We start from the raw sequence: 23,257 nt of genomic DNA, 5'->3' as shown, positions 1-23,257 counted from the left end.
TGCTGCTTCAGTATTTCTGCTTTTCCTGGAAGGCAACTTGCTTCCTTCAGCCTTTATTTTGAAGAGAACTGTGATGTGGGGCTTCATATGGTATTTTCAATTATTTCAACCAGAAAGACATTTCCCAACACCTGAACCAACACATACGCAGTGCTCACACCCCTTGGAAGGTCAAGCCACACCTAAACAAACCATTGTGCCCACCTGTAGCACAAGGCAAGGATCTAGGAATCTAGGACAGCATTGCATGCGAGGTAATTTCAATGACCAATTCTATCATTTTTGCTTTGATTTTCCCCCAAAACCTCTGACACATTTATCACTGAGAATGGTCCCCCAAGCAGGACCATGGTAGCAGACAGCAGACCTGGCCAGGAGCCCAGGGGCAGCACAAAACCACCCCGATGCTGTCACTCGGGATGAGTTCTTCCTGCCTTCTGGCTAACAAACCACAAGGGCTAATCTCAAAGTTCACACCTGGCTTGTAAAATCTATTACGAGCATGGTAACGAAGCACTCAGCATCCACAGCACACAAACAGGACCCACCTGAGGTATCCCTCAACCTCAGCTCGTTTTTTTATAACACCAGCAATGTTTTTAATGCATCCAGGCTTTAATGCTCGCATTCACTGCTGGGCTGGGCTCCATGCAGACTTTAATTCCTAGAAATTCAGGTACATTTAGACAGCACAAATTAGGAAACTAATTAGTGATGCTATTACCAGCTGGGAAGAGACAGTCAAACAGTTTAGCCTGTAAATATCAAGCTCCTGACACAGCTAGGAGGCCGGGCAGGAAGGTAGGACCTTTCAGATCACCTCAAACTTAGAGTGCTGGGGATCCACGGTAAAATTTGGGGTAATTACTTCTGGACCCACCCATGGGGGAACCTGTGAACCTTAACCAAGACGTGCAGGAATCGAGGGGCTCCTTGGCCAAAGGAGAGGCTGCAGGAAGGGGTCCCTCGGGGAGGCTCAGCAGGGACATGCAGGTCTCCCCTGAGGGTCTGCACCAATGGGAGCAAAATTGCTCCATCTTTTACACCCACAAAAACCAGGCTGGGTGTCCCTGAGGCCAAGCCAAGTTTATTCAAAGAGCCCCTGCAACGTAAGCACCATGGTGTCACCCAACATGCAGCCTTGCTAGGGAAAGGTAAAGCTAAATCCCTGATTTTCAGGAGGACCTAAACTAACAGCAGTATTGGCAGCTTGGCAAGAACCTTTTTGACCATTTGGGTCAAAAATAAATTTGAGTGAGGAGAGATATAAAATGCTGTATTTTGTAAGTGTGATCCACCAAAGTCAGAAGACTACAACCAGCTTTAATCAGTCTCAGCTCAGGCTTAATTTCCCAAATCCCAGTAGTGCCTTCTGTCTCTTGCTGCTTTTCAAGTGTGTCCAGATTTTTGCTAATTATCTTAGGGGAAGTAAGGTACAAGCCAGTCCAGAAAGACCGTGGCAGGATGAGTGTGCTCAAAAACAAAGCAGCCCCACGGCAAGGCGGAACAACAAAAGTGTTCCTGGTGATAACAAAAGGTGCTTTCAGAAGGAAACCCAGCTCCCCGAATAGCTTCCAGTATGAGTGACTCAGACCTTTAAAAGCACTTAACTTGAGCAGTGAACTGCCTCTGATCCTATAAACTCATTATTTCTACTTTAGCTGCAATGATCTAGGAATCGTCTCAAATCCTGCCACAGTGGCCAAGGGGACACCGAGCACTCAAGAAAACATCCATGGTTGGTAGCTACCATGTGTTTCTCCCCAGAACATCGAATGAGCACCTCCACCCTGTGATGTCCAACCATGCTCACCAGCCTCCCCTGTTGTTTGGCCACTTGTCGTTTGCAGTCATCATTAAGCAACAGGCAAGGACCCAACTGCGTGCGCCAAGAAGCCCTAGACCCAAGGTGCACCGCCTCACGTTTTTGCTCCCTGCTCTTTCCCCAGCAAGCTCACACCAGGCATGCCCTTGCTGATGTGACAGCCTCACTAACAAGGGATGCTGATGGCACACTTTGTGTCGGACAGGGAAATGGGATGGAGGCAGAGGAGCTGTTAAAGGATTCAGTGCTCAGCATGCAGAACAGACGTAACTGGGGAGATTCTGGAGTTCACCGTACAATGGACAAAAAGGACCCTTCTCATTAGAGGACAGGCAGGAGACCCAGCTCAGGGATGGATACATGGATGTAGAGGTCTCATGGTGCAGGGGCTGGCCAGGGTGCTCCTCCAGCACACGGACCTGCTGAGCTTGGGCACCCACACTGCGCTGCCATAGCTGCTGACCCCTGTGGCTATTTATAGGTATTTTTATCAGCAAGAACAACATCAAGACGTCTTCCTGGGGAGACTCCAGGCACAGCAGCACAGCTGTTGTTCTGTGGCACACCGAAGCCTCCCCAAATCTCACACCCATGTATCAGCTGAGCGCAGAAGAGAGGGATGCGAGCTTAAGCACAAGACACGTCACCAGCACATTGGTCATGGCAGTGGAGGGAAGTGTCTGAATTTTCCTTTTCCTCCATCTTTGCATCAGAAAACTGAAACGCTGCTGGTTTTGCCTATGTGAACACAAGATGTTCACAGAACACAATGTGCAGAGGTGCCCCTCAGGCACGGCTGCGCAAAGGCATGGTTGAGTTACCATTATTATGCTGATGACGCGCTGATTTGTGCCGAGATCCCAGATGACCCTGGGAAAGCAATTTCCTGTTTGATTAGGTGCCTAAGTGACACAAGCCTAGATGTCTGAGACTCTCCTGAAGCTCTCATTTACATTTCACTCCCGGCTGTTCCCCTCCGCAGCTTATTTCACAGCCATCCTTGGGCTCGCCTTGATCCAGAACCTTCTACCCTTACTACTTGATTTGAACCAAACACACAAATGATAAATATATTTTTTCCTTTTCTGTCCTCTCTCAAACACAACAAGGCTGTGCCAAGGGAAAAAGAGTTTTTAATTAATGCCACTTGCACATCTTGTTTGGATCAGGGCAATTCCTTACTCGCAGCCCCCCCGAGCTGTTCACTTCGTACTGCTACAACACCAGCAAAATCCTGCAGCTAAAAACTCTCCCCAGTTCCCGATGGGAACCAGAGCACATTACATCAGCACAGACATCTATGCAACGCTCCTAATGAAGTTTCAGATTGATTTTCCTCCTCAAGGTTATCTGTGATGATACCTCCAGGCACAGCAGAAAACTGATGGCTTAGAACAGTTTGCTCTAACAGGCTCTCTACAGCATCCCGTGACACACAGCGATCATTTCGGGGAGGCTGGGCTATTAAGGACCAGAACCTGAAATACATACACACACACATATATATACACACATATAGATACACACACGCACCAATGGAGAAAAATGTTAGCTATGTAATAGAGGCTGAGCAGATACATAGTGAAGAGAGTCACAAAATCCTTTCCAAAGTCATTGCAAATTCACATAGCCACAAGGAAACCATTTATTCCCACCCACCCTCCCAGGAGATACTGCCCACCTCGAGGTTCTCTGATATTTTGGAGCTTTCTGGCAACAGGACAAAAGCAGCTCACAAACAGTGTGTTTACAGGAGCCGTGCCACAAGTCCTGCTTCTGCAAACACACACCTCGGGGTAAGGGAGGTTCGCAGGCGTTTGCTCTCTGTGTGGCACCTGCAGCGATGTGCAGTTCCCCCGACTCTGCCTCTTTGCCAGACCCACCAGCGTCCTCCATAATGACACCAGCGGGGAGAAGCAGCTTCTTATTTTCACCTCACATGGGGAGGCAGTGCAAGGGGAACTGCCCACAGGGCAGGGACCAGTCCCTAGAGGAAGGACTGTTTCTGATCCGGATCCCTGGGCTGTACGAGTCAAACAGCCCCGATGTTTCAGCCATAAAGCAAGGATCCATCTGGGAACCTGAAACAGGAGCAGAACGTCCACCTGCTACCTGTTCCCACCAGCAACTGCAAGAGGAGGTATCTCTGATTTGCCTCTCTCATGAAAAAGCCTCCGGGCACAAGATGGAAGGTTTGCTGCAGGGAGCACCAGCACCTCTTCTGGACTCCTCCTCAACAAAATAATCCCCACAGCATCGCGGTCCTCCTCAGAAAGGGCAAGGAGCGAACGACACATGGATGAAGGGAGGAGGTGACTGAGGTGACAGCTGGAAGCAGAAGAGACAGATAAGGGCAAAAAGAGAAAATGTTCAAGAAGAAAAACTTCCCAGTGCTGGAGCTTTAAAGACTGAAAAAAGGGGGGAAACCAACCAACCAAAAAAAAATCTGGAATGGACCTGGGGAAAAAAATGGAGAAAAGATACAAAGAAAAATGGTAGAATGCCATAAGCCAAAACACTACAACAAACCACAGATTTAGAGCTGAAGTGTTGTCGGGAGTCAAGGCCAGCTGGGAAGGGAGCATGAAGACCTCGGAGCCAGCTGTGCTCCTGCTGAGGCTGCCCCACGGCCACCGTCACCGTCCCTCAGCACCAGGCACCCAAGGGTGGCGGCAGCTCCCCAGACCCTGCCTCTAGCCAGGCACGGGCAAACCACCAGCTGGATTTCAGCATCCCCTTAATGAGAAAGCAGACATACATAACCAAGCCACGTTCATCAGCAGTGATTCTGCATCACCCCTTTAATTAAGCAGCTGCTAATCTTCTGGACAGCTTAAAAAAAAAAAAAAAAAAAAAAGCCCTGACAATGCTCACTTCCATATTTAATTTCCTGCAACTCTGTTTTACCAGCATGGAGCCCCCTTCCATGCTGACACACACGAGGTTGAACCAACACTGCGCCAAGGCTCTCTGAACAAAGTCTCCAGACACCTTTCCATCTGTCCTACGCCCGTATGAGAGATGTGCACTGGCATGTTTTTTTTAATAATACCCAGTGCTACCAAACACAAAGGTTCCCCATGTTCCCCAGGATGGCTCCTTCTCAGACTGCAGTGGGCAAGCCCAGGAGTGCCGGTGCCAGGAACAAACCCAGTGCAGGCACAACTGCGGGCTCCAAGCAGCGTGCCAGGGCCACCCGCCTGCACACCACAATTCAAGGTAATGTGCAAAAGAACTGCCCCAAAGTGAATCATTACCTGAATTTCAAATTCCCTCCTTGCTTTTCCTTCCCTAGCAAGGCATGGTGAGAACAACAGTACAATGCTTGCCGTAGGCTTATCCCTGAGATGGGAATCAAAAACTGTAGAGCCCTGCCACAGGAGAGCTATTTGTGCAGCACATGCTGTTTTGAATGGACAAAGATGACAGCTCCTTAAAAGACTGTCACTCTACTGCTCTCATAGTATGAAGTTAAAAAAGCAAGTCCAATACTTATCCCCTCTATTATAGAAATGGCTTAATTTGAGGGGAGAAGGAATTTTTGTGCTATTTTCCCGGACTGCAACCACGCAAGTTTTTTTCTTTTGCAGAATGATCTCCAAGCTCTCATTACTGCTGGTCTAAAACGTTTATTCCTGCCTACTCAAATCTGCCAAAAGAGAAATGAATCATATGTCAATAAAACTTGGGGTCCTGAACATGTGTTTTGGAATTAATCTTAACAGAGAAATGTGTGAATCTGAACACAGCCACGGCAAGGGCTGCCAACTTCATTCATGGTAATTAAGCAAAGCCACACACATTTAAGGGGATATTTAAGGAGCGCAGAGCGTTCCTATGGGGACTGGACTCAATGCTCCTCCATGAGCAGCTACTGCACTTCAGAAACGCTCTAATTATCCTAGGAAAAAAAAAAAGTCATCCAGAACTACTAGGGATAACGAATTTGGCAGTACCTGCACTGACATTTCCTACAAGGAGTCAGACTTTTTGCTTGTTTGCTGGCCCTGATCACATACTGGGCAGCAGCTCACCTGTGCCTCCATTTTGGACACAATCTCACCAAATGCTGAACACACTTTCCAAACCAAGAAAGTGCTTCTGTACAGGTATGGTCTTTCACCTGATGTTTAGCACTGAGTATCTCCTTGCACTGATTCCTCAAGAGGACAGCACGCTGCTCGCCCATATTCAGCTTCCCTGGTGACACGATACGCTCCTGATATAACAACTGTATGTACCCTGGCACGATGAGCAGTCCAGTTCATCCGACTGGCTACACAAATTTTCATGCCGTCCGTTAACGAGCAGCTCCGTGACGGGGCAATGGAGACGTTCTGCTACCGAACACACCGTGCCTGTGCCCACCCGGGAGCTGCACACCCCATCGCACAGCTTGCAGGAGCTTACCCCGGTCCAACCCCAGTGCAGCCGGGGAGTTGCTGCTGCAGGAGCTGGACCATGGCTCAGTCTGGGAGACAGGCACCCGTCCCACCAACATTGTGCCCCAAAACACTGCTGGCACTGCTGTTCATGGTCCCGTGCTGAGGCTCTGGGCTTGAAGGGGCTTAGGGTGAGGGTGGGACCAGAGCTCAGTACCTGCCCTTTTCAGCACATACCTTGGCAATGGATTCCAGGTAGCAAAGCAGATGGTTATCTTAGCTGAGCCCATTTAGGCTATTTTCCCTGCTCTTCTGCAAACCTTGTCCCGTCCCACCCCATCGCTATGAATCAAAAACCCTTCTCTACAGCTCCAGCTGCCTGGATTCACTTCCCTCCATCTCACCACGCTTCTGTCTATAAATGCCAGTTAAAAAAAAGAAAAACCACCACATATTTTCTGTCTTCCATCTTTACATTTCTCATCTACGCCTGTCTGTCTTTCTCTCCCTCCGTGGCTGGTTTTACAAGCACCTGTTGCAGTGCTTTCTTCCACACGGGCTCCATCACTGGTGGCGGAGCTGCTACCGCTCAGCCTCGCAGCCCCGGGCAAGCCAGCCCAGCCTGGAAAGTTTTCATCACCTAATCATCAGGGTGGCACCACTGAGGCTCTGTCTGGCTCTCAGGAAACCCACAATACCTTCTGTAAAAGACAGTACCAGCGCCGGTGGGTTGTTCTGTCCTATTCTATCCTGATCCCACTACACAAAATGCACTTGGGCAGCCTCAGATTCAACCAACAAGAAGTGATTAAAGGCTGCTCCATAACCAACTAAGAAAAAAAATGATAAGTATTGAAAAAAAGTCAACATGTCAAATCTATCATATCAAAGGCAGAATCTTTCAATTGGCAAACAAAAATTTCAAATTTCTAGCCTAAGCATTACTGTTATTGAAAGACATTAAAATGCAGATTTTCAAAGTAATAAGCTTTATTGTTTTACTGCTTCCAGGATTTATTTTAACCCTTTGATCGATGCTTTTATCTTTAATCTGCACAAGCAGAAAATGAACCCTAGTCAATGAGCTTTAAAACCTTATCAGTGAGAAAACATGGAAAAATGATATAATACATCCTCCCTGGATGTCCTAGTACAAACACTGCTATTCTCTTTGCAGTCTGGCAGTTAGTTAGTGCCCAGCTAGAAAGAACAATGAAATATGAGAAGACACTTATCTAAAGCCACAAAACAAGGCACTTAAATGACCGAGGTGCAAAGGATTTTTTGGTTAAATCAAGATTTGACTTTACCTGTTTGCCATCTTATGGAAAAAGTCTTGTAAGGTTAAGCCTGTCCATTCACAGAGTTTTCTTTTTCTCCTTAATTTTACAAAAAAATCAAAATGCCAATTCCTGCATAAATAATTTAGCTGAAATCCTGCTGGAGCAGCCAGCACTGCTGAAAGCAGCAGCAGCTTTCAGTGGAACTTTGGAGAGGCCGAAGGAAATGCTGGCTCCTGGCCAGGCACGTGAAGGCTGAGATGGTCTTGGCGAACCAGGGTAGGCATTAGCTGTGCAGTGACTCCAGGTTACTAATAAAGAGATGCAGAATGCAGAGACGTGTTTGTCATGCAAAGGCAAAGAAAAAAAAATTAAAAAAAGCAAAGCTGCATGGCATGAGTCACAGGAGGATAAGAGGGATGCAAAGAGACTTCTATCCTCAGATATATATCATTGCTGAACCTATGATGAACCACCAAGACCAACAAGAAAAAAACAATCATGTGTATTCATGAATAAACATTTGGGAAAAAAGGTGGTGAGAGGAGCCCAAGAATATCTGTTCTTGTTTATTTTCCTTATGCACATTTGCCCCTGCCTCTCCAACCATAACACAAAGCGGACCGCAGCACAGACACCAGAGAGCCCACAGTTTTCACTCGCACTCAATTTTCAGATCTTTCCTTTTTGCATGAAAAAATGTCCTGGCTAATCCCGTAATGCTACTGTTTCTACTCCAGCAAATCCAGCCAGCTCTCCTCCAGTTATCAGAGTCTTGATTCTCCTATCCCTGAGCTCTGAGGAAGCACAAAGCTCTCTCCAGTCTCTACGCACCCAGGGCCTGGCAGAGACCTTACTGACTGCGCACAAACACTGCCTGGCTGGCTTTTCTTCCCACCAGCACCTGATGACAATTCCCATTCCAAATCACGCTCTCAGGCCCACTACAAACCAGAGACAAGGTCAATGATCTGATGTTCACCTCATCCAGCACTTGTGGCTATGACACTCTTGTGTGGACACAGGAAAATCAAAGGAGCTGCAAACTGTCCGTGTTCACATGGGGTTTTTGATTCAGCAAAGGACTAAGGCCTAGAAAATGCACTCCCACAGTTGGTGACACACAGACAGGGGCAACTATGTTAGACCAACCTTCAGCGATACTCCCATCCTTAGCACAAACAGGTGGGACATCCATGCCTAGCTCTTGGCTTGGCTTTTTACTTTGTCACTGCAGCTGATGGTGCTAAAAGCAAATCTGGTAGCTAAGGGCAGGTCCTGGTTGCAAAGCTCAGACCTCCCCACCAAAGAGCTCCTTCCCTTGCTGCAGAGGAAGTGGCACTGCCCAGGGCCTTCTCCTGAAAGGACCCTCTGCACCTTTCTCCCATCTCACCCAGACCAAACTGCTGACCCAAACCTGCAAGCATGCAGCAGGCCACGTACATCAGATATAATCTATGGCAAGTTTAATTTCCTTCAGGGACACAACACAAAATTATCTTGCAATATTTTGCTCTGGGATAGATTTGTCTTCCATATACCTTCTTTGCATCAGGTCATTACTGAACTGGTGCCAGTGGTTCTCCATGTGTACAACCACAGGAGTGACCCAGCTGGGACAGTGTCACTGCAGCGTCTGGGAAGAGATGCAGGTCACTGCAGTGACAAGAAAGATCTTCCACAAGGTGCAGATTTCCAAAGCAGTTTTGATTTGTTCTCATTAGAGTTGACATAGATCTTCTGTCATTCCACCTCCTCTGCATATGAAAGAAGGCAGCTCCTCTACCTCACCGCAAAACAGCTACAAGGTCAGCTACAGGCCAAACGTTATTTCAACCTGACAGATGCTGTATTAACAAGATGATGATGACTAATCAGAAATAGTATCAACTGCCAACAAGCAAAGGAACTACACACACATACACACAAAAAAAAGCAAGAAAAAATATGGCAATAATCTGATAAATTCTATTACCTGAGAACTAGGAACAAGGGCTTTCCACCAGTGACCGCCTTTCACAAGGTCTACATCACTCAAGGGCATTGACACTTTGCCAATAACACAATGGCGCGAGAATTTGTCAAAATCCACTACGGTTAAAAGCAGAGTTCTTCTCTGGGCTTCTAAAAATGGGATTTCAAATGTGTACCTCTCTTCAAACACCGGGTTCTGAGTTTTGCGCTTAACTCCAGTCTGCTTGGAGTTCTTCTGGTCTGGAAGCAGGCAGATCTTCACGTAGGGGTTGGAGTGAGCCATATCTTGCCTGGAGCCATCGTACGAAATCGGGGGAGGCAGGTCCTTAGCCTCAATGACTCGCACTATTAGGTAATTATGCAACAGGTCATACTGAGTGCTAAAGTGCAGCATGCCCAGCTGGTACTTTGATAAGATTTCCTCATCTGTCAAGGAGTCCATATCATCGCTATTCGAATCAAGAGAGTACAGTCTTGGTTCAAATTTTCTAAAATAGTCATCTGGGCTATAGGTTTTCCGCAGGATAGTTGGCTGAACTATTTCTTTCTTGGCTCCTATTATTCCAAACTCAATAGGTTTAATGTCAATTAATGGAGAACTTGGCCTCCTCGACTCTAAACCTAAATGAGAAAAATGCACAAAAATGATTATTAGAAACTCAGTTCATTACAGGACCAAGTCATGTTGTGGTTCTTTGAGTTCAGCTATTCTGCATCTGTGCAATGCCTCGCACAGCAAACATTGCTAAGTGGGACTTTTCACCATTATATTTGCAAACAATTAACAGTACCCTTAGTTATGCTGCAGTGCAACCTCAACTACAATTTTTTCACCTTGTCCATTTTCACCATGCACACATTTCAGCATAAAAAAAAACAGGGCCAGACCCTTCCACTGTGCTCCTGTAGAGCAGGATAAGAGTTTAATCAATGTACCTTCAACTCCACTTGATTCCCTGTCTAAGAGATGAAAGAGCAGGCAATACACTCTGATTTTTTTTTCCCCCACAAGAATTACATTAATGTTGGAAGGACGACCTTACTTGAAATCCGCCTGGTGAGGCTGTAAGTGGACCGTGATGCATCTGAAGACGACCGCCTTCTGTCAGGGGAAACATCCTGAAGAGTGGGAGGCAGTTCACTGATTGTATTATCAGAGTCTCCATCTTTCTCCTCATTTTGGCTGCTTATCCTGTTATAACAAGAGACCTTTAGGTGATTCAGCCCAGTAAAAGGACTATATACAGAATAAAAACGTATTCAGATATTCTGTGTCTAATCTGGTGTGCACATCCCTAGATGCCGCAGAGTATCTCCTTCACATCTATTTGGCAAGCAAAAGGCTGAGCAACTGACTTCATGCCTATGTAAAAGGGAGATGTTTTATCTTTCTGCTTGCCTTTCAAACAAGAGCATATCAGCACCAGCACATGACAGAGGCTACAGAGGCACGTGTGACTTGGACCTCAATCAGCAATAGTATATTAATCTTTGAGGAAAATAAAAAAGAAAAAAATAAAGCCCTCATAACACAGGTTTATTGCTGTAAATCCAGGGCCACCCTTTGGAAGCATGACCATCACCAGGAAATAACTATCATGGGAGCCACCATGCTCAGACACCTGAATCCCTCTCTAAGTAAAATATTACTTTGCAATACAACACTAAAGTTTCAAAACTCAATAAGTAGGATTAATTAACAGCTATCCATTGACATATTTTTAAATAACTGGTTCCATACACCGGAGGTGACTCTCAAAAGTCAGGAATTTTACTGCCCAGGGGTCTTGGTGAGGGAGGAAAGGGACAGAGGGAAGTCAGCAGGATCTCACTAACAAAGTAAATGTCAGTGAGAGCTGTAGCATCCTTGAGAAGACTCAGTAGGAGACTTGGATCATAAAGAAGCCTGCATACAATTCCCATCTCAGCTTAGTTTTCATCTATAACAGCAGTTCAGTTAAAAATCTCAGCTTCTCACAGCTGCTGTGGTTTGCACCACGGGCCAGGGCCTCCCAGCTTTGGCTGGAAGAAGAGCAAGAGCCAGCAGTAACCCAGCTGCACCTTCTGAGGCAAGCCACTGCTAGAAATCTGCAGGTGGAAATGAAATCAAGCAATGGTATGAGACATGTAAACCATCATGCTAAACTAATCCATGAGACAGCGTACTCAGAAAAATAGCAGCAGATCACAAGGAAAGCATCAGCGTGAAATGAGCCAAGCAAGGGGAACACTGCTTGAGCCTTGCTCCTGATTCACTCATCCTATGTTCATGGCCCGGCGGGGTATAAATGAAGTATGTTGAATCCTTTGCTCTAGCAATCAGTGACTGAACTAGAGCAATAAAAACGTTCTGGAAAAAAATAAATAAATAAAAAATAAATGGAAACTCATAGAAAAGGCCCTCTGAATATAAAATAGACTTAAACTAGAATTCCTTATCCAAATTCACAAAATTCCCATCAGGATCTAGCGTACATGCTCACCAACCCAAACTCTCACAACTCATCCACACCAAAAAATAAATCACATCAAATCAAATCTAGGAATCAAAACAAAACCCTATATTAAAGAGGACATGCAGTATTTGCACAATCCTGCAGCCCATTAAGGGCAATCCAAACCCTGCAGTTTGACATACAATCAGCAGTAGGAACACAAATAGCTTTTTCATGCCTAAATGCAGGTCTACACAATCATATGTAGCATTTGGACATCTCTGTGTTTGAGAAGCAAATGCACAAAATGAGGAGAAGGCAGGGTGAAAAGGGAATCAGGAAGAGAGGCATTAAAGATGTTCTACAATGGGTAAACGTAATAGTGAGTTAATAACGTACAGATGACCTTTAGTAAGGAAATTGCTACTGAGCCACAATAATTTTTTCTCAAATAAACTTTGGCTCTGGTTAAAGCAGCTCTGTTTCTGTTTAATCAGAGCCTTTGGGAAGAGGAGTCACGTTCTGATTTCAATTTAATCTCACAGAGTGGGCAGCATTTATCTTTGGGTTTTTAGGAAGAATACTCCATAACAGGCAGTGCCGACATACACCCTCCTTCCCAGCCCATTTTTGCAAGGACTGGGATGCAAGCACTCATTGTGAAATAAGAAGCAGCAGATACCATGCATTCAGGTCAATACAATTAGCCTCAATTCAGTAAAATTTTATTTATTTATTTATTAAGTTGCTACTGGAGGCTACTATAAAAAATTCAGGAAGTGAGAAAAATCAACAGCCTCCCAAGAGGAAGGACTTCAGCATGCAGCTTTAGACACCCCTCCTGAATTTCCAGGATACCAGGTGTCTCACAGCTGCCAAAGGGAAAACCGCTGGCAAAACACAAAGGACAGGCTATCAAGCACAGGCATTTAGGTGCTTGCTAAGTAGGCAAATGAAGACCATAAAATCAGTTCTTCCCTGGGGACTGAGTGGGGAGGTAGGGGAGGATCAAACTGCACTCTCCACGTATCAGCATCCTGGGTGCATGAAGAAGTGGCAACCACAAAAGATCTCAGCAGAAAACCTGGATCTGGTTTTAAAACACTTGCAGGCTGTGAGCAGGGAATACAATAAATTGATTTGCTCCCAAATTCAATGCATGTATCTAAACGTAGAATAGTGTTATCAAATCCATCTTCCACTTGAGAGGTTTCCATTGTATCTAAAAGCCTTCTTTAAAAAAAAAAAAAAAAAAAAAGTGTGTGTGTATCAGTTAGCATACACAGATGTCTGAGCACTTTAAAAACACACCCATTAAGCACATTATTCTGAGACCAGTTCCAAGCCCCTGCTCTGTTCACGCATCTAGCCCCAGACATTGTCTCCTACCTCCAAAAATGCATAAGGAGATTGGAAAGTGTAAGATTAACAAAATGAAAGTAAAAACCTTCAACTTGTGAACTGCAAGCCAGCCGAGGCTGTGCAGCATCATTTCCACCTTAAATCCACATGCACTAAAAGCACAGCCCTCCTATTGATCTGCAAACAAAATGTATCACTTCTGTCTCCTGCCTTTTACTCTCCTTTCCTCTTCATTTTCCAGACCCTTGCTTCTCTGCAGTTCATCTTCTCCCCCTTTCCTCTCAGTTGCATCTCTCCAGCTCCTTCCTCACCTCCTCACTCCAGCCATTTGGGGCTGTCTCACCGCTTTCCAGCAAGGTCACTCCAGAAGCTTAAAGCATCGCCATCCTCCCTGGCACCCCCTGGGTCCATGCCTGCTGAGAAGCAGGAGCCAGCAGCCTTCTTCAGCAAGCAGAGCCCTACAACAACGTGTGTCAACAGCCACACTTAGAGATCACAAGCTTTGCAGTAGTACCAGAGGAGATGGTGATTCAGTCATCCTAAGGCATGACAGCATCCATGCCTCCACTCCAAGCACAATTGCTTAGTTCCTGCCTGCCCTTCCCAGGCACTGGCTTTGGGAACTTGCCTTCTCTCACTGCTACAGCACAACAGAGAGACCCTAATTGTACCAGGCTGCCTGAAGCTGGAAGGAAAAACAGAGATGTGATACTAAAGGCACAGCCCTGGGACTTGACCCAGGCTGGGGGATCCTAGGTCCATCAGTAAGTGCAGCACAAAGCATGATGTGGCTGAAGAACTGGGCTTTTTTTTGCCAAGTGTGCTGCCTTCTGCTTTTGGTCACTGCAAGAAACTAACCACCGAGGCTTTCAGATGGAGCAGGACTGGGAGAAAACAATATAGGCTGGAGACAGCATTTTGTGAGTCCAAAGGTCACTGTGTTTTCAGCCCATGGCAAAGTCCAGCTCATCCACAAAGTCACCACACACCTGAGTTTTAAGGCCACAAGAGGAGCAGAGCCTCCATGCTGACGGAGGAACCAGCAGCCCAAACCCACGGGGTCAGACACCCCCCACCTGCTCATCGTGTCCCTTCTGCTCCCCACCAGAGCAGAGCAGCTCTGAAGCACACTCTCGCACCAAGCCTTGGTGCTTGTTCCCAGGTATGTAATTGTTTCTGCAGCAATCTTTCTACATCCAATACTGCTACCTCATCACTGTGTTCTCTTGTGCCCAAATGTTTTCCTATTTAGCATTGATTTTGCTTCCATTTCCCACTAATTGCAGGTGAATCCATTTCTGGGCATACATCAGACTCTTAAACATGCTGCTCCAAATTTAAAAACCACTCTAACACAACTCGAACATTTCTATTTTTATTGCTTCAGTATTAATTACCATCCTATTCTACCATTATTCAAGAAAGTATAGAGACAGGACTGTGATTTAAACATGAGACAACTTACTTTGTGCAGCCACAGCACGCAGACCTTGCAGACCTAACAGAGTGGATGAAATTAACCGAGTGCCTTAGTGCCCAGGCACAACATCTCAGCAGCATATGAGCAGCTAAATGGGCAACTCCTGTGCCCCAGTTTCTGGACACAGTGAGGTTTAGCCATCTCCATCAAGTTATCCGCGCTCGCAGAAGACAGCCCAGCCCAGCAGACAGAGCCAGCACTAAGATACAGGAGACCTCTGTTTTCTTCCTGGTTTCACTAATACCTCCACAGCCACCTCTGTAAATCCCCAAGGAGAGGGAGTAAAATGAGGAAGACATCACTGCCTTTCTTTATAATAGGTTTGCAAAAGCACCAGCCAAAGCACCAGGTAAAGCCCAGTGTTGTCACTCTCATTCTTTACTGATTCAAGAGGAAATCTTGAAAAGTACTAAGGCGACGTAAGAGATCTGGTCTTGCTAAATGAACCGTTAGATGGATTTCCCCTTAGAACACATACAAGGTATTCCTTTCATATTCCTAGGTTATAACCATCTTAATGCCAGAATAAGAAAATTTTCTGAAACAACCTCGTCAGCATTTCAACTAAGTTAAAGTGCTCCCAAGGGCTGGTCCATGTGCAGAGGAAAGAGGACTTTGGAAGAAAAGCATCTTTAGATGCCAACCCAACAATTAGCCTGCGATGCTAGCTTACAAGCTAACTTCTGTTTTACCTAGCAGAAAGTGTTTTATAGATTCCCATTATTATTTGAGCTAATGGGACTGCTGTTTTTTACCTTGCCATTGAGTAGCCTACGTCCCCACCCTCAGCAGGAGACCCTTCCTTAGTGTATGGCATCCTCCTAGCTCTGAATGTCCTCTCGCCGTTTCGTATCAACTCTCCCACCGCAGCTGAACAGCCCTACCCTTCAGTTAGAGCTGTGAGACTGTGCATCTAAACTTACAGCCAGGCTGGAGTCTGAGCAGGAAAAGGTCCCAGGATTTCAACTTCATCTTCATTTGTTTGACAACAGCTACAGTCGAAACACTTCTGACAACAATTTCTACAAGTCCACCGGCACAGCAAGAGATCCGAGATTCTAGCGAGCAGACCCTGAAGCCATTGGAAACCAAAGTACAAGATTACAACCCATCAATAGCTATTGAGAAATAACATTCAGCTGTATTTATGTTTGTGTTTCTGCAACAGCACATATTTATTTATAAAGAACTATATTTATTTTCTCTATATCAACAGACAAGTGCTGTGCAGTTACTAATCCAACTTCAGGGATGCCATAACAAGGCAGGAAAATAAGCATTCATGGGAGGTACTTTCCCTCTGGTGGCGATGTATGATTACATAGGTTGGCAAAAGGGTGATTTGCAAAACACTATGGCGTAACAACGTGCTGGAGTGGAATCATGCTTATTCTACCACGCACATCAACAAACTAATAGATTGGCAATGTATAACAAAAAGAATTTAAACCAGAAGGTAAGTGAAAGCCCCAACTTAATTCTGCAAGAGTCTATTTAATTTGAAAAGCTTAACATAGCAACATGAATACATTCCATCCCTGTAGATACATCAGCATGTAATATTCATATGATCCATTCACATACAGCATTACAGCCCAACAAATTCACCGCCAAAATGGATTAGCAAAAGCATACTGTCCACGTGCCTCCCCTCTGCTAGGACAATTAACTTAATGAAGAACTTACAATGATTTTTTTTAAGTTACTTATCCTAAAAAAGTATTTCATTTGTGAGGTTTCCATGGCGGCACCAATAGCATTTCCTGTAGCAGTGGCTCCTCTGCTTTCACAAACCCGTCACACGCCCCATCGGAGGGAGGACAGATGCTTCACCATGCCCACACCATCCCCACAGCCTTCCTCCCGCTCCAAAGCTCTGCTTGCTTCAAGTGGAGCAGAAAGCCCAAACCAAGGCCATCTCCCACCCATCCCAGCTCTGATTCTGCAGTAAGAGGCCTTACTGAGCAGCACCAGGCCACTATCAACGAAGGGCATCGCTCTGTGGTCCTGGGGGACACACAGTTGTGAGAGCACAGCATATCCCCATCCAGAGTGGAATCACTTTACAATTGTATGGGAACTTGAAAAGTTCATTAGAAGATGAAGAAATAAAGTGTGTGAGCATTTCTCCACAGATATCCCCCAAAAGTACTTGGTACAAGGGCGCTATCACACCACACAAAGAGGTTTTCTCTTGGGAATGCAGGTCTGCAGAGAAGACTCCACAGGAACATCTCTCAAGCTCCAGTAAAACAGGTTTTCCATAAACAATATCTGAGCCTTGCAAAAAATAAAATAAATTAAAAATTACCAGCCCAGAATGCGGTCCATTACTTATATCTAGGACATCAGTAAAGAGTCAGAAAATACGAGACAATCCCCTCAGGATGGAGCGAGGAGACAGAGTAGAGAGTGAATCATCAGATTAACTCACCTCATTTATTGGTTCCAACTGTCCTTTTAGACATCCATGATGAAGCAAAGGGGAACAAAATGAAAGAGACAGAAACAGGTTAGCAATGCTCAAAAAACTTCAAAACTTCTGCCATGGCGTGCCCTAGACTGGGACAGGCTTTAATTTCTGGCAGGATGGTCAACGCTCAGCGGAGGCAAGGTCTCCTGGGCGGACATCGGCTTCTACTGCTTCCAGCCCTGTCCCGCTAAGTTCCCTCTGCTTCCCGAGGAGTGAAACTCCCAAATCCATCCTGAAGCATGAAAATTCTTGCTCAGTGCCCCCTTGCTAATGGGCTATCGTGTGCGACCACTTTGCTTTTTCCTAACAACCTGTCTCTAATTGCAGCTGACAGCGAACCGCATCCAAACATTCCAGTTACACGCCGCGGTGGAAAAGGCTTTTGTCCAGATCCTGCCCTTATCAACAGAGCTTCAAGGGCAGCTCATTAGAGGCAGCATTTCTAGGAGCACCTCTCCATTGCGCACGCATCACTCGAGGTAGCCGGGCTTCTTCAGCCTCACCCTCCAACTTGACTCGGAGGAGAAAAGACCTGAAGTCAAGTGCTCAAAGCCTGCGTCGCGCACTCCAGCTCGAACACTTGCACGGCAGCCACTTCCCCAAAGGCACAGAGAACATCTACAGCAAAGGAAGAAATTATCGCAAGCCACTGTTTTAATCACGAAGCCATCCTTGCAACATTATACTCACCTTGCTTCAGTTACCAACAGAGATTTAGCAGCATTTTGTGTGCCTGCTGAAATGCTTTTCCTACCTATCTCTCTTGCTAATGACTAAGAGTTTCTTAATTGTGCTGGCTGTCCTTCTGTAAAGGGGAAGCCCTAAAAAAAAAAAAAGAAGCAAAACGGAAAACCTCTCTTCCCTACTCTTCCACGTGTAAAAAAACTATGCTCAGGGACAATATGGACAAGAGCTGGCTACTACGAAGAAGCCAGGATGCCTAAGTTCAGATCCAGGATCGTTCCCACGGGCTGCCCTCCAGCACAAGCCTTCCTTCCAAACTTCTCCGCAACCAGCACCTGGCAGGAAGGCCACCACTCATTTGCAACAGAAATTAGAGACTGAAAACGCTGCAGTGCAATGTGACAAGAGCGATTAGATACCCGCAGACCAACTGGTTAAGGAAATGCTGAACGGTTTAAAGGGCTCATCAGTCCTTATTAATGCGAACTCGCAGCCAAGGTGCCGCAGCCAAAGCAGCAGCGGTTTAGCGAAGCTGCAAAGAGAATATTTAAATTGCTCTAAAATGAACCTGCTGGATTCCTGCCACGCAATCAAACACCAATCAAACGCCATAGCACGCGCCGTGCAAAAGAGGTGGCATTTCCAAGTGGCCCACAGGGACTCAGGGCAGGCTGGTGTCACACAGCCGTGCTGGCGGCCACCACCAGCCCCCAGTTATGGGAGAACATTCACGTGTGCCACCAAGCCATGGAGCATGAGTGCCACGGGCACCATAACAGTGACTCTGCGACCACCCCCAAAATCTCCACCAGGAGAGGGGAGGGCAGAAATAACAAGAGCTAGGCATTACAGCGCTAACGGGCAAACCAGTCAGCAGTGCCACGCAGGGTATAAGGGCAGGGACCCATGAAAGGAAAGCAAACAGGAGCAGCTGCGTGCATCCACCTGGGTGGTGCGGGGCAGGAGGTGGGCACTGGGGAAGGGCAGAGGTTTGCAGAAGGATGGGACAGAAGGCAGTGGGGGGCTGGCACCCCTGGCAGCACCCACGAGAGGGAAATCTGCTCCAAGCCAGCGCTCAGAGCAGGGTCGAGGCACACAGCAGTGTCCCCCAGCGATGCTGGGACGGGGTCTCCATCAGTGGTGGCCATGTTGTGTCCCTCCTGTAGCACCTCGCATAGCAGTGCAGGGACAACAGGGTCCCCCCAGCCCCACAACCTCAACACCACAGCCTGGGGACAAGGGGGTGACCCCAGGCAGCACCAACCTGGGGGTGCCACCAGGGTGCTCCCTGGGACCCCTGCTCCATGTGGGGATAGCAGGGGGGGAACAGTCACGGATGGCGGGGGGCAGCGGGGGGCAGCAGGGGGCTCTAGCAGAGCTCCAGCGCCCGGACGTCTCATCCAGCTGGAAACGCTCTGCTCATCTTAATAATGGGGGTGCAGCCTCCGGAGCTACAGAGATTGAAAAACAAACGGCTGGAAACTGCTGGGCCGGAGGGACAAAATCGCTCCGGATTTTACAAAAACCGCCCTAGTTCAGCCCAGCCTTACCAGGGACTCAGGCTGGCCGCAGCCGGGGGCGCTCGTTTTCCCCTCCTTTCCCCAGCCTCTACCGGGCCATGCCCAGGCTGGGGGGCTCCCAAAGTCACCGCCACCCCTCGGGCTGCCTGCGGGCTGCGGCAGCCCCCTCTGGCTCAAGGCACCCAGTCCTTGGAGGGGCTCTCCCGCACCCGGAGCCACCCTGCTCCTACCCACGGACAGAGCGGGGCTGTCTGCGATGTCCGGAGCACCTCGAAAAGCCGGGGTCTCGCTGCCAGCCCCCCGCCCTCCTTGCCCGGAACCCCCAGAAGTTCCCCCAAAGTTGCGCGCACCAAGCGCGCAGTGCCCCGGCCCCGTAGACGGCGCCTACAGCGCACGGCGACCCCCCCTTTGCCCCCTCCCAGACCCCCTCCAGGCCGGATTCTCCCCCTCAGCACCTTCGCTCCGCACCCACCTGGATGTACGCCATCTTCCGCGGGGCTCCGCTGCGCCGCGCTGCGCCCCCCGGCACGGCACGGCACGGCACGGCACCGCCCCGGGCGGGGAGGGGGCGGCCACGAAGGCACCGCGGGGCTGGGGGGCGCCGTCAGGGCGGGGAGAGCCGCCAGCGAGCCCCCCCCATCCCCGGCTCGTCGGGAAAATGCGAGGGGGCTTCGTGCTCCGAGGGGGGGAGCCGGCGGGCGGCCACCCGGCACGGCTCGGCGCTGCCCGCGGGTGCAACAGGTCCGCCGCAGCGCGGGCAAACACTGACCTCCAGAGGGCCCGGCGTGGAAATTCAGGGCTGGGAAGCCCTCGGCCCCCGGGGGGACGCTCGGGAGAAGCCCAGGGATGTAAGTGTGGAGCTGGCGTGGCCGCGTTGGGTAACGCGGTTGTTGCGCCTGTGCTTTCCCCCGAAGAGCTGACGGTAAGAGGAGATGCCCTAAACGCACCTGAGCTGTGACAGGGACGCGGTTGTTGCAGGAGGTTAAGCGCACGGAGTTATAGCACGTACGCTCGCGCCTCCCCGGGTGAGGAGGAGCTGGAGGAAGGTGCCCACAGTCCCTGCTGAGCATCGCTGCTTGGCTTCGTGCCCTCCTGCTGAGGGGTCAGTCCCCGGGCTGAAGAGGGGGCATGGGATGAAGCCCAGTGATGGGACCTCTCGGACAAACCCCACCGAGTGGGTGGCTGGGCCTGGGTAGCATTTCGAGGGAGCTCAGTAATGAAAGCGGCCCATTTTAAGGTCAGTCTCCCAAAAATGAAATCTCGGGAAATGTGGAGATCTGGGGCTGTTCCTCTTGAGCACCGCCTTGGCGGCACACAAATTACAGCTTCCCTACACGCCGCCCTAAATGCAGGCTCCTGCCCACAGCCTTGGAGGAAATTCTGCGACTGGCACCTCCCCAGCCCGCAGGTTTCCACGAAACCCAGCACAAAGCCAATGTTTGTGCTGTTGGAGTAGAGTGCCTGTGCCACTCCCTGGGGACACGTACGTGTGCCCGCCAGGCAGGGGCTCATACCGTCCTGCTGCTGGCACACAAACACCTTCAGTGGGAAATAGCCTCCCAGATGGAGATTTTCTGATGGGTCCTGGCCCCAGTCTCTGGAGGGGACCAGAACTACAAGCACCTTGCATGAGAAATTGCAATGCAGCACCCTCCTGCTTTCCTTCCCTGAGCAAAGCCATGCGTTCAGAGAAGAAAACCCCTCTTGTGCCCAATGTGCTCGCCATGGGACACAGAAAGGGCCTGGTTTAGGCAGTACCAATGCAAGGCAAAGGGGACTTGGGTGGCCAGCCTCAAGCACACTGCTCTGAGCAAAGCACAGCTGCAGCAAGGCCAGAGGTTTGCAGACCAGCCTGGCCAAGCATTTGGGAGCCACCTCCCTGTTGCCCAATGCTCCAATGCATTGCAGCGTAGCGTGGCAAGAGGTAAAAGCATGCTGCTCTGGAAAACAGGGCAGGTACAGTTTCAAACACTGGCCAGCCTAAAAACACAGGTCACTACTGCTCCTTGTGGCAGCGAGCAAGTCTGGAGGACTTGGAAGGCTCTCACCCCACTGATCTCATTTAATGTCCCATTTAAGTTCTCACTGAATTCAATGAAAAACTCCCATTGACTTCCGTGGGAAGGGCCTTACTCCCAGTTAAAAACATAAATTCTCTTTTTCCCCAGGGAGAGCAGCTACTGCTGTAGAAGAACTACCACAGTGGAGATAAGCAAGACAAAAACCATAATACTTTGTTTCAGGCAGTTTTGAGCATATGATTAAACCGTGGTACAAGCTGTTTGTCAATTTGCGTTCTTGGATTATTTGTCATTCCACAGCCTCTTTCCAAGTGCCAGTGTTTAAAATGTCAGTCTTTACTTTGAATATCACTGCTCTTTTCATCTTGACTCACCACCGCCTTAATGCAGCTTGCAATAAGCGAACACATGGATTTTTTTCATATTACAACATAGTAGAGAGAGGCTTAGACTTTTAAGACAGATTTTTTTTGACTCTTTAAAGCCATAATGCTGTGAGTCACAAAAACTATGACCCACTTCGGTATACAGACACACACACATTTGTACTTACTCCTTTGACAACGTAAAGGAGAGAGGAAGACCCGATGCCACGGCCATCCTCTCTCACAGACCGGAGCTCTCTGTGGTGTACCTGGCACGTCCACAGAGTCAGTGCTCTTCTTCTTCCTGAGGCAACAGGCCCTTTGGATGGCACATATAAGCATCATGAACCCAAAAGGAGAGCAAAAGAATGAAGTTTACATGAGGTTTCACTAATGCTATTGATTATTACAAGGAATTAATTCACATGCTTTAGTAGCAGACTGTAGTACAAAGCTGCAAAATAGATGTGCCGCCACTGCATGCTCATACATATACATGCATTTAGGTGCCTTTTACGCTGTCACATGAAGGCTTTTAGATTACATTCTCTCAGCAAATATATTCACTAGGCAAACACTGCTCTAACCCAAAGAATCTGATGGATTCAGAACAGCAGACAGGTGGTTATTGTAAAATCTAATTTCAAATCTGCATATGGCTGATGCTCTGATTAAGCTCTGCTTCTACAGCATTCAGAATAAACAGACCCATTTGACATGATGACAACATAACCTTTGGATGTCCTTTGCTGTGCACACTCTGTGTCTGATAAGACACATTCCATGCTTCCCACATGCAGTGGCTGCAATGCAGATGGTGAGGCTTACAAATGCAAGATTTCAACACAGAAAACAATATAATTAACACCATGTTCGCAGATTTTTTTTATGATAGATTTCTCTTCTTACTTGTGTTAATACACAATGGGAATAGCATCAGCTACATCCAGAGGATGCGCTTGAATCACTACAACCAGCCCAGCAAGTAGCAAAATCTACCTCCAGCACAGGAAATCAGTTCAGCAGCTTCTCAGGAAAACCAAAATCAGGATTCAGAGAGCCATGTCTGCATGTGTCCTGCCAGCCCTAGTCAAAGACTTCCAGCTACTTCATGCCTCTAAGTTAGCAGAGAAGAGCATGACTCAGAAAAAGCAGAGAAAGGAAGGAAAGGAAAGAAGTCTGAGGGCTACTTCTAAGGATTTTCATTTGAATCCTCCTAAAGCAATTGGCACCGCTTTCTGCTGCAACAGGGGAAGTGAGGAGAAAAGTGGCAGTGCAAGATAAGATGAGATGTCTTACTCTGTTGTTCATATGCCAGGTCCTTATCATCATTGCTTGAGCCTACTGGAATAGCCAGCTACCACTCTGCCTAAAAATAAGACCCTTATCTCCAGAAGTTTTTATAAATGGCAAGCCATGGTAGCTGGTGCTTCCCTGCTGCTGTTGGCAGCCCACA

The 23,257-nt window shown here is 47.8% G+C and overlaps 1 protein-coding gene across 4 annotated transcripts in view; it reads right to left on the bottom strand.

The window, feature by feature from the left end:
• The window catches only part of SYT17 (synaptotagmin 17), a 39,981-nt gene extending 16,724 nt beyond the window's left edge, over positions 1-23,257 (bottom strand). The window contains exons 1-5 of one of the 4 annotated variants that reach the window (XM_035339185.1): positions 21,990-23,257; positions 17,173-17,195; positions 15,662-15,810; positions 10,505-10,653; positions 9,463-10,082 (exon numbers count right to left, since the gene is read on the bottom strand). In XM_035339185.1, coding sequence (XP_035195076.1) covers positions 9,463-10,082; positions 10,505-10,653; positions 15,662-15,810; positions 17,173-17,195; positions 21,990-22,146 — 1,098 coding nt within the window. In that variant the 5' untranslated portion in view covers positions 22,147-23,257. Of the gene's footprint in view, positions 1-9,462; positions 10,083-10,504; positions 10,654-15,661; positions 15,811-17,172; positions 17,196-19,887; positions 20,029-20,184; positions 20,831-21,989 lie in introns of those variants that run through there. The other 3 variants (XM_035339184.1, XM_035339186.1, XM_035339187.1) reach the window with 3 other exon arrangements.

The sequence above is a fragment of the Oxyura jamaicensis genome, chromosome 14 (assembly GCF_011077185.1).
Source record: "Oxyura jamaicensis isolate SHBP4307 breed ruddy duck chromosome 14, BPBGC_Ojam_1.0, whole genome shotgun sequence".
NCBI lineage: Eukaryota > Metazoa > Chordata > Aves > Anseriformes > Anatidae > Oxyura > Oxyura jamaicensis.
This window is presented reverse-complemented; position numbering and strand designations above follow the sequence as displayed.